The sequence below is a fragment of the Dermacentor silvarum genome, chromosome 1 (genome assembly GCF_013339745.2).
Source record: "Dermacentor silvarum isolate Dsil-2018 chromosome 1, BIME_Dsil_1.4, whole genome shotgun sequence".
Lineage (NCBI taxonomy): Eukaryota > Metazoa > Arthropoda > Arachnida > Ixodida > Ixodidae > Dermacentor > Dermacentor silvarum.
The window spans coordinates 436123978-436140816 of NC_051154.1; the positions used below are offsets into that span (position 1 = coordinate 436123978).

Genomic DNA, 16839 nt, shown 5'->3' on the forward strand with positions numbered 1-16839 from the left:
GATCACGCGCAAAGATGTATATCCGATGCCAAGAATCGACGATGCCGTTGACTCCCTCCAGGGTGCTGAATATTTCTCAAGTCTAGACCTCCGATCTGGGTACTGGCAAATACCCATGGACGAAGTGGACAAGAGCAAGACAGCCTTTGCAACGCCTGATGGGCTTTACGAATTCAACGTCATGCCCTTCGGTTTATGTAATGCTCCTGCAACATTTGAACGCATGATCGATACAGTTTTACGCGGCCTTAAGTGGAAGACCTGTCTGTGTTATTTAGATGACATAGTTATTTTTTCTACAACTTTTCGTCAGCATCTTGAGCGTTTGGACGAAGTTTTCACATGCATTTCCAACGCTGGACTCCAACTCAACACAAAAAAATGCCTTTTTGCCCGAAAGAACATCAAAGTGTTGGGGCACCTTATCAGTAATGATGGCGTTCGACCAGATCCCGACAAGGTTGCTGCCGTGATTCGCTTCCCTCACCCCGAAATTCAAAAACAATTAAGAAGCTTCTTGGGCCTGGCATCCTACTTCCGCCACTTCATCAGTCATTTTGCTGCTATGGCGTCGCCGCTGCACAAGTTGCTGACGTCGGGCACTGCTCTCACTTGGACAGACGACTGCGAGCTTTCTTTCCAAGCCCTCAAGCAAGCCTTGACATCCGACCCCGTCCTGTGTCACTTCGATGAGAACGCACCAACTTGTTTGCACACCGACGCTAGTGTCCATGGGATCGGTGCTGTCCTTCTACAGCGTGATACCACTACACGAGAGAGAGTCGTTGCTTATGCCAGTCGCGCATTAACGGCTGCCGAAAAGAACTACTCGATAACAGAACAGGAATGCCTCGCAGTAGTTTGGGCCATACAAAAGTTTGGACCATATCTTTATGGACGCCACTTCACAGTCATAACCAACCACCATGCCTTATGTTGGTTGTCGTCAATGAAAAAATTGTCTGGACGCCTTGGTCGCTGGGTGGTCCGAATACAAGAGTACGATTTCAACGTTGTCTACAAGTCTGGGAAAAAGCATCAAGATGCCGACGCTTTGTCTCGCTGCCCCCTGCCACTATTATCTTCGAGCACGTCTCTCCATTGCTCACCACTTGATAATGCGACTAAGTCTCCACTTACGTTATTACCTCTAGCGGTTACTGACACGCCATCTTCTAATCGCGGAACTCAGTTGGCCTCGTGTCAACGTTCTGATCCCTACTGCAGCAGCATCATCCAACGCCTCTGCGGTACTATTTCTGCACCAAATGCCCGATTACGTCGACAACTGCGACTATTTAAGCTCGACAACGACGTGTTGCACCGCTACATTTACAACACCGACGGCCACCGCTGGGTACCTGTTCTTCCACGTTCGATGCGCACGCAAATCCTTGAAGCCTTTCACGACGACCCATCCGCTGGCCACCTGGGTTTCCACAAAACATACCACCGCGTTAGGAGCCGTTTTTTTTTGGCCGGGCATGTCTACCTTTGTGGCCAAGTACGTCGCTTCTTGCGTCCAATGTCAACGGCGGGAACGACCGACTTCACCTCCTGCTGGCCTTTTACAGCCCATCCCATGTCCCGAGACACCTTTTGCCACCGTTGGAATTGATCTGGTCGGACCTCTACCCATGGCGCCAGCAGGTTATCGATTGATCGTGACAGCTGTCGACCACCTCACACGGTACGCAAAGACCGCACCTCTACGCTCTAGTTCCGCCTCAGACGTTGCCGGCTTCTCTCTGGGTGCCATTGTGCTGCGTCATGGTGCACCTCGTGTACTGTTGAGTGATCGCGGCAAGACTTTCATGTCAACAATGATCGAAGAAGTACTCAGAGCATGTGGCACAGTTCATAAGACGACTTCCGCGTACCACCCCCAGACAAATGGCTTAACAGAGCGATTTCATCGCACGTTAACAGATATGATAGCAATGTATATCGGGCCAAGCCACGACAACTGGGACAAGCTTTTACCTTTTGTGAAGTTTGCTCACAACACTGCCATCCAGTGAACCACAGGGTACTCACCCTTCTACCTCCTTTACGGCCGTTTGCCGACATTCACCATCGGCGTCGCTTTCTAACTGACCCAACTAACACCTCGGCCAGTATACCAGAACAGTTCGTCTCGCGACTTGACGAATGTCGGGACCGTGCTCGCTTCAACACAGAAGTCAGTCAACTCGACCGCAAGCAACGTTACGACATCTCTCGTCGCGACGTCTCCTTTCGTTCTGGAGATGAAGTTCTCCTTTGGACGCCCATTCGTACACCCGGTTTGTGTGAGAAGTTTGAATCGCGCTTTCTTGGCCCCTACATTATTAATGAACAAACATCCCCAGTGAACTATCGCGTTACTCCCATCGACGTTTCTTCCGACCATCGTTATCGTGGTTCAGAGATCGTTCACGTTTCGCGTCTCAAACGATTCGTTCGGCGCCTCCCTCCTGGCTAAGTCGCGGCTGGCTGGCCGCTTGCGCGCGGGGACATTAGTGTGAGCATTATTCATACGCTTCATATTCTCATCTGTACATTCTCATCATCACCGTTTTGGGGCCTGTTAGCGGGGCTCTCGCTCGGGAGAATAAATGAGAGTCTGACTGCCTAAACCTTGTCTCACAATATATATATATATATATATATATATATATATATATATAATGATGAAAAGAGAGTACGATGTACGTTGGATTTGCACAGCATATGTTGCTAAGGTTTCGGCCGGTGGACCAGCCTTCGTCAAAGCAAGAAGTGCATATATGTAATCAACAGGAGCTGTCCCGAAAAATACGGAACCGCCAGATTTCTCCATTATTTCTCGCGTCCTCGCGGCACGAGGCAGCTGCGCGGGTCACGTGTAAGCACATGTATAGACGCACGCAGGCAATCCAGGAAAGCACAAGACGACCATTTACTCAAACCACAGAATCTGTGAACGCGAGGTTGTTTTCAAACTTGCGCTATACAAAGAAATTTGCCCAAACTGTCCGACAATAAAAAAGAACCATGGAATATGAACTCAAAGTCTAATAAAACTTGTGGCTGGGCTAGGCGGTTCATGTCATACCTTAGACCATATGGTCGCTTAGCGAAAATAATGCAGGAGGGACGGGGACAAGTTTTGGCGCTCCCCTTGTCCCCGTCCCTCCTTCATTATTTGCGCTAAGCGACCATACGGTCTAAGGTATGAACTCAAAGGCTGCGTGAAACTCTGAGGCAAGCAAAAGTAATGGTGTCATAACCCGTAAACTTTACATCGTATTCTTTATTCGTCACGTCCACCTTCTTCTTTTCTGGTGTCACTACAGAACATTGTGTGGCAATTACTCGCATGGTAAAAAAACTATCGTTTTTCATCAGCCGTCGAAGAATCGCGGTCGAATAACAACGCTGTGGCGCACTAACAAATTCGTTAACTTAACTGCACGATTTATGAAACATATTTCGAACTATCCAGTAGTGTGCGTAATCGCATTTTTCGCATTCCTCTGCCTGGGAATTATAATAACGTTATTGAGCGGCGTGCGGCTACATTATCATTGTCACACCGGAAGTACCTATTGCCCGAGAATTGGCTCTGCGGGTTATGGCCATCGTGTCGTTAACAGCATAATAACTTACAGGGTGCTTTGTCATAGAAGAATTTAACTAAATCATTTAAAAGTTTATCACGCCATGAAATTTTGTTTGCGGTTCTTTTTTTTTCCTACAGCGTAGTTATCCTTAGCGGTGTTTCAACTGAGAGATCTCCATGAAATAGTGAATCGAGCGGTCGACACCCACCACTGTAGCTTGATTGGTAGCCTACTAAACATATCGTGCGATACATGCAAGTTGCCCACGACCTCCGACAGCAATCTGTATAGGCTTTCACTTTGACTTTTACTGGCTTTATGAGGACTGCAAGGCTATGGCAAGATTAGGTTTGACAATTAACATGGACAATACAAAGGCAATGTTCAATAGCCATGCAAAAGGTACTGTTTAATAGCCTCGCATGATCGGCAGTCAGGCTCTAGAATCAGTGATCGAGTACGTTTATCCAGGTCAATTAGTTAGCAGGGAGCCTGATCATGACGAGGAAAATTACAGAACAAAAAATGGGTTGGAGCGCATGCGGCAGGCATTACCGAATAATGACCGAGAGCTTACTGCTATCCGTGAAAAGAAAAGTGTACAATATTGCATTCTACTGTTGCTAAAAGATCGGGCTAAAATAATTCATGGAGTGCGCAAAGAGCCATGGAACGAAGAATGTCAACGGGCAATAAAACTGCGGTCTGGATTAGAAAGCAAACGGGGCTAGCAGATATTCTAGCTGACAATAAGAGAAAGAAATGGAGCTGGTACAGGTCATGTAATGCGTAGGGCCTCTAACAGTTGGTCTATTAGATATGAAAGACAGAAAGGATAACGAGGCCGGCAAAAAAAAAGCGTGGTAACCGCAGGTTGAAGTAGGCAGAAAATGACAAATACAGCAGCAGAAAAAGGCTGTGGTTCAAATACTGGTTGAATCAATTATTAAAGGTGAAAATCAACGTAAATTTTCAGAAATACGAGAGATAAAGAAGGCAGTACCTAGAATATTTTGGAACTACATTAACGTATTATGTAGGAGGTCTGGAACAATGCAACAATACATCTTAGACGAAGATAGAAACGAGCTGGAAGGAATCGCGGAATCAAATATCACCCGAAAAATAACAGCCGAATCATTTCAAGGGAATGGCGAGGTGGTTTCTGAGAAAAAAAATGGAGCATGAACGAGAACCAGACGAAAAAGTAGCTGGTACTGAGAAATTTCAGCTGGAAGAAAGCTGAAATTCCTAAACTCAAAGCTACAGGGTTTGACGAGGTTCCCTTTGGGCTGATTAATGAGCTAGGACGCACTCACGCGGATATTGCGGGTTCCTCTCGGACATTGTAGAAGCCTATCTTTTCTCCCGATATTACATATTTCCTTTATTACGAACGTAACTGGTTTTCCATATGCAAGGCTTTATGACTTGTGTAATGACTGACGGGAGCTGGTAAAAAATGGAATCACTGAACGTCCCACAGGTCAACTCATGGGCTATGACGGACAACCATAATACGTGGTCGCACGGACGACAAGAGTTTTTGCATTCCGCTCCCTTTGAAATGCTACTGGGAGTTGAACCCGCAACCTCGAACTCGTGCCTCTGCGCACGCCCCGTGCCATTGGGAGTAGGACGCGCTATCCCCGACAATCACACGCATGTATCATCGGCGTTGCGGGGTTTTACGCCCTACTCATAGCTCTGCGACTGCTGATGCATGTGCTTGTATTGTGGACGCCACAGCAGGCATTGCTGCACCGGACTGAGGCCGGCGTTCTAGGTATCGCAGTCAAGCTCGAGAGAAGATGGCGATGTCCGCTTCGATAGCCAGCAACTTGCAGCTGTCGTAGCACATCAGTTCACAGACGCACGAAACCCTGAATTCTGGGCATTTTTAAAAGCCAGCGCAGGTACGATGGAACTTTATTTCCCATGATATTTCCTTTATCATACCGATATGAAGGCGAAAATTTTATTATTTGTGAAAGCTAAAGCAGAATTTAACCGTCGCCTACAGTGAGCTTTTTGTTTTCAAATAACAAGAACGTATGAGTGATAAGAAAAGGCATTACTGCGTGGCCCATGCCGTGTTGCAGGCGGTTGTGGAAGGAAGAAATTGTAAGGGGGCGCGACACAGTCACCGGCACGAAGCACCTCGCCGCTGCAGGCCACATAGTTAATTAGCCGCTCCCATGAAATGAGTCCAGCCCCGCGACGGTTCGGGAACAAATTAGCACAAAAAACTACAGCGCAGCCGGGCGATCACGGCGGGCAGGAATTTCCCTCCGCCAGATATGAAAAAAATATGAAAACGACTGATTTCCCTCGCGCTTTTCTTGGACTCAATGTCACTTCGCTGTATGTAGACGCGAGTTGAATAATAATCGAGTGCCTCTGTTCGTACATTTCTCTACGAGGCAGACGCACCGAGAAAATACAAAATAAATGAGATGGATCAGGCGAACCGAGGGGCTTGATATTAAGTACCAACCATATGTAGACAGGAGGCGATGAAAACAAAGAAAGCATTAGGCAAAGCGAGCAAACACTCGATGTCTAATATCCCCATCGCTCTGTGTCTCTTTAAATGTCCCTTTCTTGAGTGTGCGATAAATGTACCGAGATCCAGTTGACTGAGCTCCAACTATAAGCTCTCGCGGGAGACATGTCCTAAGTGTGTTGCTACATTTCAATATTTAATGTTTTAAGTATTGCAAGGATTGTACAGACATTTTTTTCTTTTATTAATAGTTTTACTCCATAGCCAAGTGAAGCACCGGAGGTGTCGCCAGTATACGGCATCAACGACTCCTCTATGTTGTTTTGAAAAAAAGGAGGTCTGGGGAAATGAACTCTTTTTTAAGTAGCAACTTGAGCATCAAAACGAATGATAAGTAATCAAGCAATGAACTTAATATATGCACTGAAGGAAAAAAATTAAAATGGGAGAAAAGACAACTTGTCACAGGCGGGAGTCAAACCCATAACCTGCGCATGTGTGCGTGCGGCACTGTATTGAGTATCACACGCGCCAACTGCGGGGATGTCTGAAGGACAACTAAAAAGAGGTGAAGTTTGTGTACTATTTTTGAAGGCACTATCTTCGACTGCGGCGCCGCCGACAAAGGCGACGACGATCGCCTTGGCCCGCGATCAAACAGAACGTTTCAGCCAACGGCCAGCACTCTGGAATAGGCCGGGGGCACTTAGCGTCCTCTCATATAAACGTGACCGCGGTTGTCTGCAATGGTATAAAAGTTTTCAAAGTGAAGGAAAGCATACTTTCCTCGCGTTCAAAATCTAAGGCAAATAATACTTCGGTGTCCTAAGACTAGTCACCCACGACAAGGCATGCGAGGGAGAAGCTTATTGCGTTTGAAAAGAACCACCCAAAATCTGCTCCGGTTCATTTACGACACGACACGCTACAAATAATAACCGTCGCTACCTGTGCGATGCAACCAGTGACAATATTGAGGAATTCAAGCGTGCAATTTGTCATCATGCAAACACACCCGATGTATTAGGCAATCTATAGCAACATATTTTAGCTGGTAATAATACTGGCACCACAAATATCGGTTGCTCTTGTGAACGCGAGAAGCATTACGAACAAACATGACTCTCTTAATTCACTCATTGATTACTGCAATCCTACTGTTGTCACGCTAACTGAAATCTGGTTGCATCATCACGTGAACTATGGGGACATTTGTGACAGCTCAAGCTAAAGTAACTACCATTGGCATCACTCGCCACGTCCGGGTGGCGAAGCTTTCCTTGCAATATCAGAGTCGACACCATCGCATCACATTCATTTTCACTGTGAGCTGGAAATAACTGCCGCGTGCGTTAAACTCGGCAACTACGAATTCATTTTTATGGCCGGATATCCACCCTCCTTCTCGCTCGCGTGTCTTCGTAGCCACTGTGCATGACGCACATAATTCTCTTTCTATCAGATATTCATCGGCGCATGTTATCCTAATGGGGGACTTTATTCCCCAAATATATTGTGCACTTCTTAATCATCCGCATATTAACCCGTTTTCTTCGGAGTGCAAGGACTTCTGTCCACTTGTGCTCTTTCTTCTCCTTAAACCAGCTCGTTAAAAAACCAACTAGGCTTTCGAACATCCCCAATACCTTGGACTTCATATCTTACCACCCCGACCTTTGATACATGCCTGGTTTGAACGACCATCTTGTTGTCTCATTTCGGATAAACATTCCTTTGAGGAAACGAACTCTCGAAACGAAAATAATCTATAACTATGCCATAGTGAACTATATTGATATAACACACCGAGGTTTACCCGTTCCTTGATCCTTGGTACATAACTTCGATGATGGCGCAGTGGAAACTAACAGGCACATGTCCAAAAATAAAACGCACGAACTAGCACATAAATAAATTCCGTCACGCTTTATAACATGTAATCCAGGAGTGTCTTGGTACAACCAGCAAATAAAAAGACTATCAGCCGATAAAGACAAAAAATGTTTTACCATTAAGCGAAGATGTGATCTGCATCACTAAAACGGTGGAAAGCCTACAAGGAAGCTGACTACGTTTACATAGCGGATATACAACCTGCTAAAGATAATTTCCACCGGGATACCATGCCTCCAGTACACATTAATGACCCTAAGAAACGTTGGCACAACAATCATTACTCCTAAAAATGATTAAATTGTGTTGACTCGCACTAACGGGTTAATTTTACCTAATGCTGAATGTTCTTGGGGAATAAATATCTTTGTTTAGCAATTTGGTTGTCTCTTCGAAGCCTGTGTTTCCTTCTTTCTATGATTGCTGTTCTTCACGCGTGGATCACGTTATTCTCGAACCACTTGGTGCAGAGAATGCAATAAAAACACAAGGACACCAGCACGCCCAGGTGTTGATTTGATTAATCCGAAGTTTTGAGAATCACCATCGTTTATTCCTGTTTAATACTTTCAAAAATATTTCCGCAGTCTCACGACACTCACGGTTAGGTGAATCTGAAGTCGGCGATTGTAATGTTTTCGCTATAGCATAATATAAGATTCCTCGCTGTATTCCACACACCCTCCAACATAATACAAAAGTGCAATTTCACGACACTAGTACTGCTCACTCTGGGCATTGTCCCACATGTGACGCCGACATGACAACGCAAATATTTTGCGTACTCATCTCGGGCCCAACACCCACCATGTCGAGGCCATTCCGTCCCTATACTGCGCATCGGTCGGTAGAGATGGGGAGTCTACACGTATCTCCTCGCTCATCGTATACGGTTGGTCGTAAAATTTGATCGTTGCCTGGGCAGCATGTCCCAAGGATGAGGCAAAATTTTTATGGGGCTCTTTTACTTCTCTGTGTCGCCCAGCAAGTATAGAGAAGATTCTCAATAGGTCATTAGTGCATTTATGCTCCCTGCAAGTCTCATTGCTGCGTTGTGATAAATACCAAGAAAGAATAAGAAAAAACGGAGGTGTACTCGTGTTTAAATCGGTTGCAAGCGTGTAAGCTGTGGTTCTATCCTCGACACCAATCGGCATTCATTTATTTTGTTATGTAAATAACTGTAAAAAAAAAAGTTGCGGAGAGACGGATAGACGGGCTAAATGGGCACACTGCTTATAACTGCTGTTCGCTGTGTAGAATGATGTTAGTGCGGCAAAGGAAATCAAATATACAATAGAATATATTTATATGGAATGCAATAGAACTATATATTCTTTTGCTTTCAGCATCTTAGCTAACGTTAGCTGGGACAACCACAACAGCAACACAACCTTACCTATTGGCATAACGTAGCGTGAGTAAGTATTTCCTGAAATAGGGGTCGCAACTGACGACGTGGCTGTCGAAGATAGCCACTTTTGTAGCGACCATGTTGCTCACATAGTCCCGTTGATGACGCAGAAGCGGCTGTCGTCGCTAGAAAAAAAGAGATGGAACCACCGGCAGACGGTGCCATCCGGACATGTAGTGTATCTGCGACGGCGACGCGCTCTCAAATCGGATAGGTCGCTTATATTTTGAGTAGTTTATAATAGACAGGTTTTGTTTAACGTTAGTGTAATAGCGGGGTTAAGGGAAATAGCGTTACCGTTCCGCAAACGAACTTTGCAGAAAGAGAGTTTTAGTATAGCGTGATTGCGTAGTTTCCGCGGGGGACGCTGTTCCAGTACGCATTGAATTTCGCATACATAGGGCACCTAAGTCTATGTGTGTGTGCGTCCGGAAAGTGCGAGAGGCCGTGCAATGGAAACCAGGAGCGCGTTGTATTTTTACTTCCCATGTCCGCCGACCTGCAGCGAAACAGACAAGCAGTACAAGCTGTCTACCATAGCCTCCAAAATGTTGCCATCTCAGAGGCCATATGCCGTTGTCGCGCCTATCTCCCGAAATTACCTGCAAGTGGAGCTCGCATCTCGGAGAAAATTTCTCTCGTTAGGCTTAGGCGCGTTCGAAACGAGAAGCGATCTCGAAAATTCCTGAAGATTAGCCACAACACTCTCTCGTCGAAGCTGCATGAGACTAAGCAAAAGCCGTTTACGCACTCATTTGCTACGAACGAAGTGAATTCTACGAAAACAACGTCAAATTCAGTTCGAAGCGGGCGACCGGGACCCCCGCCATGTTTTACGTAAACTACGTAAACCACGCTAACACGGTAACGTTAACTCTGAGAAATAGCGTGCGCACGGTAAACGGTATGAGTCGTATAGCGTACTGCGCATGCGCATTTCTATCCCGCTATTCCGGTACGCCCACTATTCCGGTAACCACGCTAAACTAAAACTGTCTAATGACTGTCCTACAGGACGTGTGCCGCTGCCGTGTCAGCTATTTCTCCCAGGCATTACCCTGTATGGAGGTCACACCCCCTACTGGTGCCGTAGTTGTTTTGTATGGAGACACGCACTAAGTTACATAGATGAATGGCAAAGTAGTCGGCATTTGAAGCTTACCCTACTATTGCAGAGTCAATGAATGAGAAGTTTACTTCTCACCGCTAACTAGAAAATTTCTTGTTTGCCCTTCGACGAGGAGTAGTCGGCACCCAACAAATGCGCCGACCTCTCATTAAATATATATTACCAGAAAAAAAGTTCATGCGAGTGTTATTACATGATCACTTACCTCTCATTCCCTTCATTAGTGGCGGCTGTGGAGTTGCTGAGAGAAGTTATTTATATGCAACGCCGGGATCCATTTGATGGGAAGAACCGGATTTGAAGTAAGCATGCCAGAGTACCTCAACATCCACGAATACTGTAAAATTGCTTCCCATAGACAAAGTATTTAGCTGGAAAGATGCTAGGTAGATATTAACATATTAGTGTCCGAATCCACGAATTACCTGTATTAGCTGCTGGAAAAACTAAATCGTTTATTTTTCTCTCGAATTTCACAATGGTGTAAGTACATAACTGTTGCCAGTTCAAGTGCTGTGTTCAAATGGGGTTGGGTCACTGCTACCTTCAAATTAAAAACATTTCATAATTGTAGCTGTTGTCTGTAGGAAAGTTGCACTTGACAGCGATTGATTGGGTCAAGGCGCATGCGCAGGAGAATTCGGAATTGCACACTGTCGTTTACAGAAGGAAATAACTACGCAAGCAATATCAATGCGGCAGCACAAAAAGCACCTCGGGTATATTGGGCTGCATTAGCATACGCGACACTGAAGTCAACATGATTAAGAGTTGTGCTGCGGCTAGTTGAATTATAGACATCGACGTCAATCAGCTGCTGAATAAAGTAAGAAACTACGATTCAGGGATGAATTCGAACTGGATTATAGTGTTTATGTTCAATCGAAAGGATGCGTCTCGCCCAAGCCACAGAAGTTATGTAGGGATGTAAGAGAAGAATAAGCTGTACTATCACCCCCACAGAATTTCCGTTGCAGTGCATGTTACAACTCGCGTGCGATGTTTATTCATTACCGAGAGCTCTATTAGAAATGCATCTCAGGCCGACTTCTCTGCCTTTCATATGATTAAAATTTTCTCTCTCTATCTCGGCATTGCACTTACTGGCCATTTCCAGACGCAAGCGGCCAATGGCGTGGAAAGTCAGCATTGTCGTCTTCTAATTATCAGTAAGCAGAAGAAGAAGTGATATTACGTTGGGCAAATCGTTTAGAACCATGGTAAGATTTGCGTTGGCTAGAGGTATTGGAGAGTGATTCTTTCTTTGTCTCTTCTCAACGCTTTTCGGGTGATGTCTGAGTACACAACTTGAGCCACGGGGGTATGTACCACTCGGTATACACCCGAATAAAACTTGGGTCTCGGGGTATATGCAAGAGAGCATAACAAGAGCCAAGATGCGAATAAGTGGGCAACATCAAATGGAAGCAAAAGGAAGTCGGCAACAATGAACAGCTCAGTGCGGAGGCAGAATTACGGTGAACAAAACGGTACGAAAGCGTGCACTGCAGCTTACGGAAAAGGTGGAGGCCAAAAACAAGAATCGAACGGAATGAGAACGTATTCGTTTCCCTTCGGAGCGTCGGGCAGAACATCACCATTAGCTGGTTGGTAAACGCCAAGCCGAACACTTGCGCACACATCCAAGAAAGCTTCACTTAGTGGTGACAAGTACACGAGCATGAGGTACACCGAAATTCTTTATACTTTCTTCACATTGCACAAACAATACACGTAAAATAACAAATAATGCTAAGCGAAATTTTTCATTTACTCTCCGTAAGTGTGGCCTTGTTCTATTGTCATTTAAACTAATACTTTAAAAGACTGTAATGTGTCATAAACTGGTGTATGCGTCGTCTGTGTGGGACCAGTGTATTTATTCGGTTACTTGAATTTGGAATCCATCCCTAATATTCCTGCTTTGTTTATCGCATCTATTTACTCAAAAAGTGTATTCTTCCGAGTCTTTCTTTCTGGCCCGTTGTATTATATTTGACAAGATATATTTTTAATGATGGAAGTTTCAAATGACTACTTTTAAGATTTCTGATGATGTACCACCTCACGTTCACCATAGAAGCACATTCAGCTTATTCCGAATACTAACATGAAACAGAATCACCTCCACGCTTTTTCTTTTTCTTTAAATGAAAATAAAACTAAGATTTATTCACCTTATAATGGCGACAGTTACTCCTTGTCATATAATGGTAATAATAAATATATATAGCAAAAGAAGAAGCTTAACAAGTTCAGAGTTAAATGCCAAGTGAGTTACAGTGAGTAAACGAGGTCCCAATGCCGCCCGAGACACACTGAAGCATACAGGTAAAAAAAATGTGAGAACATATTTCTCCACCGAATACACGGAGTCCGACACACATTCTAAGTCTCAAGCAGGCTACACGAGGTCGCATAACCTTCACACCTCCGTTGTCTTCATTCAGTCTATCAAGATCACTTCTGTACTCTATCATCATCTGTAATAAAGAAGCTACCTGCTCATAAGTTACCAGTTTGTTCAGACATTTCGATGCTAATTACAACTAGCGTGAAATTAACCGCAACAAGCATTTTCTTTTCTATTCAGACACGTGAGCTGCACGCGGATCTCTAAGATGCCACGTGAGGCTCGCGAGCTGCAGTTTTGCCATCTGGTAATTTCCTACGAAGAGACCATGCGTATTATAACATTCACGATAAACAAAATATTGCCAATAAGTAAACAACCGCGATAAAGACCAGTGCGGTTCAGAGCGGAAATTGTGGAAGACTCGGTACAAGGAAAGGCTCACCTGTCAATGCTCATGGCTGCCATCGTAAATGCCGATGAGGCCACGGTCAAATTGGCGATGAAGTTGTTGAAGACGCAGTAAGCTTCGCCGAAGGCCCAGTGGCTCTCCAGCATGTAAACCAGGTTGAAGATGGCGTTGAACGTGGCCGAGAGGGCATCAGCTAACGACAGGTTGAGCAGGAAGTAGTTGGTAACGGTGCGCATTGTCCGGTGAGCGAGCACAATCCAGACCACAGTGGCATTGCCCAGCACTGCCGTGGCTACCATGAATCCGAAAAGGCAGGCGTACACCAGTTGCGTCCACCAGGGCAGCACCCACTGCCGCTGGCTGTGCACTTCAATGACCGGAGCGCGCGGACGTGAAGCAGTGTCGTTCAGAGACTCGAGCAGGGTGCGCAGGAGGGATGTGTTATCCGCGTTCACCAACGAACCGTTCAGTAGTCGACCCAAGAGAGCGACGTCGCTCTCAGGTGGTAGAGTCATCCTAGCAGGTAGCTTCGCACGAAGGCCGTACGTGTCTATAGTTCCATCTTGTGCCTGCTCAGTAGTTTCAAGACCGCGTTATCACCTTTACTGCCTTTTTTGCTACAGTAATGTCCGCCGAGTTCTAAATTCAGTGGCTTCCGATTTATCCTTTAGTGTCACTACCACAGCGCGTTTCAAAAATACCGCCAATGCACTGATAAATTAAAATTTCTGCAATCTACTTCAGCACTATAATACACACGCCGTACTATTCTTCAGCAAAACAAATTGCGGCAGTTATAACGTCACCCTGGGGCCATACATGTCAGGACAGTGAAAAAAAAGGAACGGGTGATACTGAACAGGCGCACTGTTACGGCCCCGTCAGGAGACGTGCATTCGTTACTTGCTTACTTCGTGGAAGAAAGTGGACTCAGACGTCGCCCGAGGACGCAAAGTGTCGCTTCTGTGAGATTTCTTATCTCTATAAAAAGTAATTCTCTTTTGTCAGTTTTGTCGAATTCTCTTTGCGTTGAGGTGGCCGAGATAAAGTCGTGAGTGACGTGACAGAAACAGTTGCAGTTGGGGTAACAATTCAGACGTGACTTTAGGAAATGCGTAGACTTACTGGGTTGAGATAACTGCTATCCTAAATTTACGAAAAGCTACTGGTGTTTAGAATACCTGCAAATGAACGTTTAAGTTTTGCGCGAGAAGTACAAACTTGTTTTTCGCATTTTTGTGCCACATTTAACTATTTAACTAGTCTTCTAACAGTTTTCACAAAATACAAAGCAGTCTATGAACCCTGTTTCCCGTTATCACGTTTTTTTTTCAGGGCTACACCGGTAGTTCCAACATTATGACAGCTCGGAAATGTGCCGAATTAAAGCAGGATAACCTACACAAACTTATCCCTACTTGAGTAGTTTTTTTTTCGTTTACGAGTAAGAAGTCTGTGAAGCTTCCCCCAAACTTTCACGCCCCCCACTGCCTATCACAAAGCGAAATAATATTCAATTAGCAATGGTCCCCCGTCACAGTTCGAGCGACACTCAACAGGCGTCTACATTTGATAGCACTTCCAGCCCTCTGAAGTCTTTAGAAACTGTTGCATGGCAACATATTCCACACGAATGTCCAGTTTTCATTCCGTAATCCCCAATACGAACGGGTAAACCACAGACACCTACGCGAGTACGCTTGAGTGCTGAAGGAAATATATATTTCTGGTTGCAATTAAGAAGTATTTGCAGTTGTTCCTTGATGACGCACACGGAATATGATATCGCACAGTTTTGTCCCACTTACGTGCTGTTGACCTGCGGGGAAAATAAATAAATCCTCGTTCACGAGCAAAATGTTCGCCGATGTCGCGCACCACACACAGGCGTACGCGTTCGCGGTCTCAGGGCGGAGAGGTGCGACGCCGCATCGCTGGAAGGCCCCAACCGTCCCGCGCGAGCACTCCCGTGCGAATGATTCTCGCCGTGGGCCCGCTCGAGTTATTCAATCGATCTTCCAGGCTGCGCGCGAAGCTTCCTTTTTAGTTCGCTTTCCGCGGATGGCGAATTTATTCAACGATCTTCCAGGCTGCGCGCGAAGCTTCCCTTTTTAGTTCGTCTTTCCGCGGATGGCGAATCCCAGCGAAGGAAGTCACTTTCGCTTCCAAATGACGTCACCATAATTCTGCGGCAGTGCAGGCCGGACAACGCCGCTTTTGTCGACGAGGTGGAAGCCGCGCAAATTTGAAATATTCTGGAGCCAAAATTGTAGCGCTTTCTTGTTCGTGAGTGCTGTTCGGGTATTGGCCGCCAGCATTCGCGTCTGACATAGCGCTAACACCCGCACGCCTCCGAGATCAGTGACAACACAAAACATCACAATTTGCTCGATTCTATCCAGCCCAGTCACTGATACTCGGGAGTTGCAGAGATGGATTGGGAGGCTCTCAGGAACATACTAGCACGAGAAATAGCCTTGAGAATACGGGCCATGCGCGGAATCCGCGACGCTTTTGGTTCGATAGCGCCTAGGTGTTATTCTTAGCCAAGCATATCGATAAAGACCAGCTGGCAGTCTTCGAGACGCAAGACAACGAGCTATCGTAAGGGCGTAGTAGAGGAAAAAGTAGATATCGGAATGACAGTGAGGTGATAATCGAAAACGATTTCTCATCGAAAGAAATGAGAGGGAGGATAGATGCGCTACTAAAACGCGCAAAGCATGGAGGTAGGAAAACTCCCTGGTTAAAACGCAGATGCATGCAAAGAAAAAGATGAAGCCAGATAAGGCAGAGCCACTTTTTCTCTACGAACAGTTGCAGCGTAAACAGATGCTGAAAATACTGGCCCGGAGCCAGTATTTCGGGCCTTTATTCACAAAAAATGCGGTCCCTGTAGAACTTGTGGTGTGGCTTGTCGAGGTGGTGCTCCGGAAATTTTCTATTTCAGGACCCGTATTAAAATAGATACTGATAATGATAATGCAGAAAAACCTATATGTGCGCTGTCGCATCGTCGTCCGCATTAATTGCGACGGAGTGCACTACATTTCAGCTCGCTCGGTATGGCAAAACCTTCGGCCCACCAGGGATATTCCTTCCGTTTTCTTAGATTTGTAACTCAATTTCATGTCTGTTTATCTCGTGTTTTAAGAGGGACTCATAATTGCTACCTCGTGCAAGGCATTACAAGCGCGATTTCAGCTGTCTTACGTACTCACAGTTAGGGACTCACCTTCACGTTGTCTGCGTCGCGGGCGTTCGCTGTAGTGTAACAATGCATAATCATTCAGCTCAGAAATGGTGTTTCCATGAACGAGACAAGTGGCGCTTCCCATCACATCGTAATACGGCTGCCGTCATGTGCTCTCCTCCGCTCGAGCAAGTAGCTGGAAACAGGTTGCAACGGCTTTCGGGCGGAGAGGGGTGCGAACACGTGTAATCACTGCCCAATAAGTATTAGCATGGTGCGTTAAGAAACACGATCTGCAACTACAGCATTCTGGTAAACGCGGCTTCTGCGTAGGCTGTGCTGGAAAGAAGAAAAT

The 16839-nt window shown here is 45.7% G+C and overlaps 1 protein-coding gene across 1 annotated transcript in view; it reads right to left on the reverse strand.

The window, feature by feature from the left end:
* LOC119448574 (tachykinin-like peptides receptor 86C) overlaps positions 1 to 13806 on the reverse strand; it is a 382544-nt gene extending 368738 nt beyond the window's left edge. The window contains exon 1 of the mRNA XM_049664211.1: positions 13325 to 13806. Within this exon, the coding sequence (XP_049520168.1) occupies positions 13325 to 13806 (482 nt within the window). The remainder of the gene's footprint in view (positions 1 to 13324) is intronic.
* Between the last annotated feature and the right edge of the window lie 3033 nt (positions 13807 to 16839).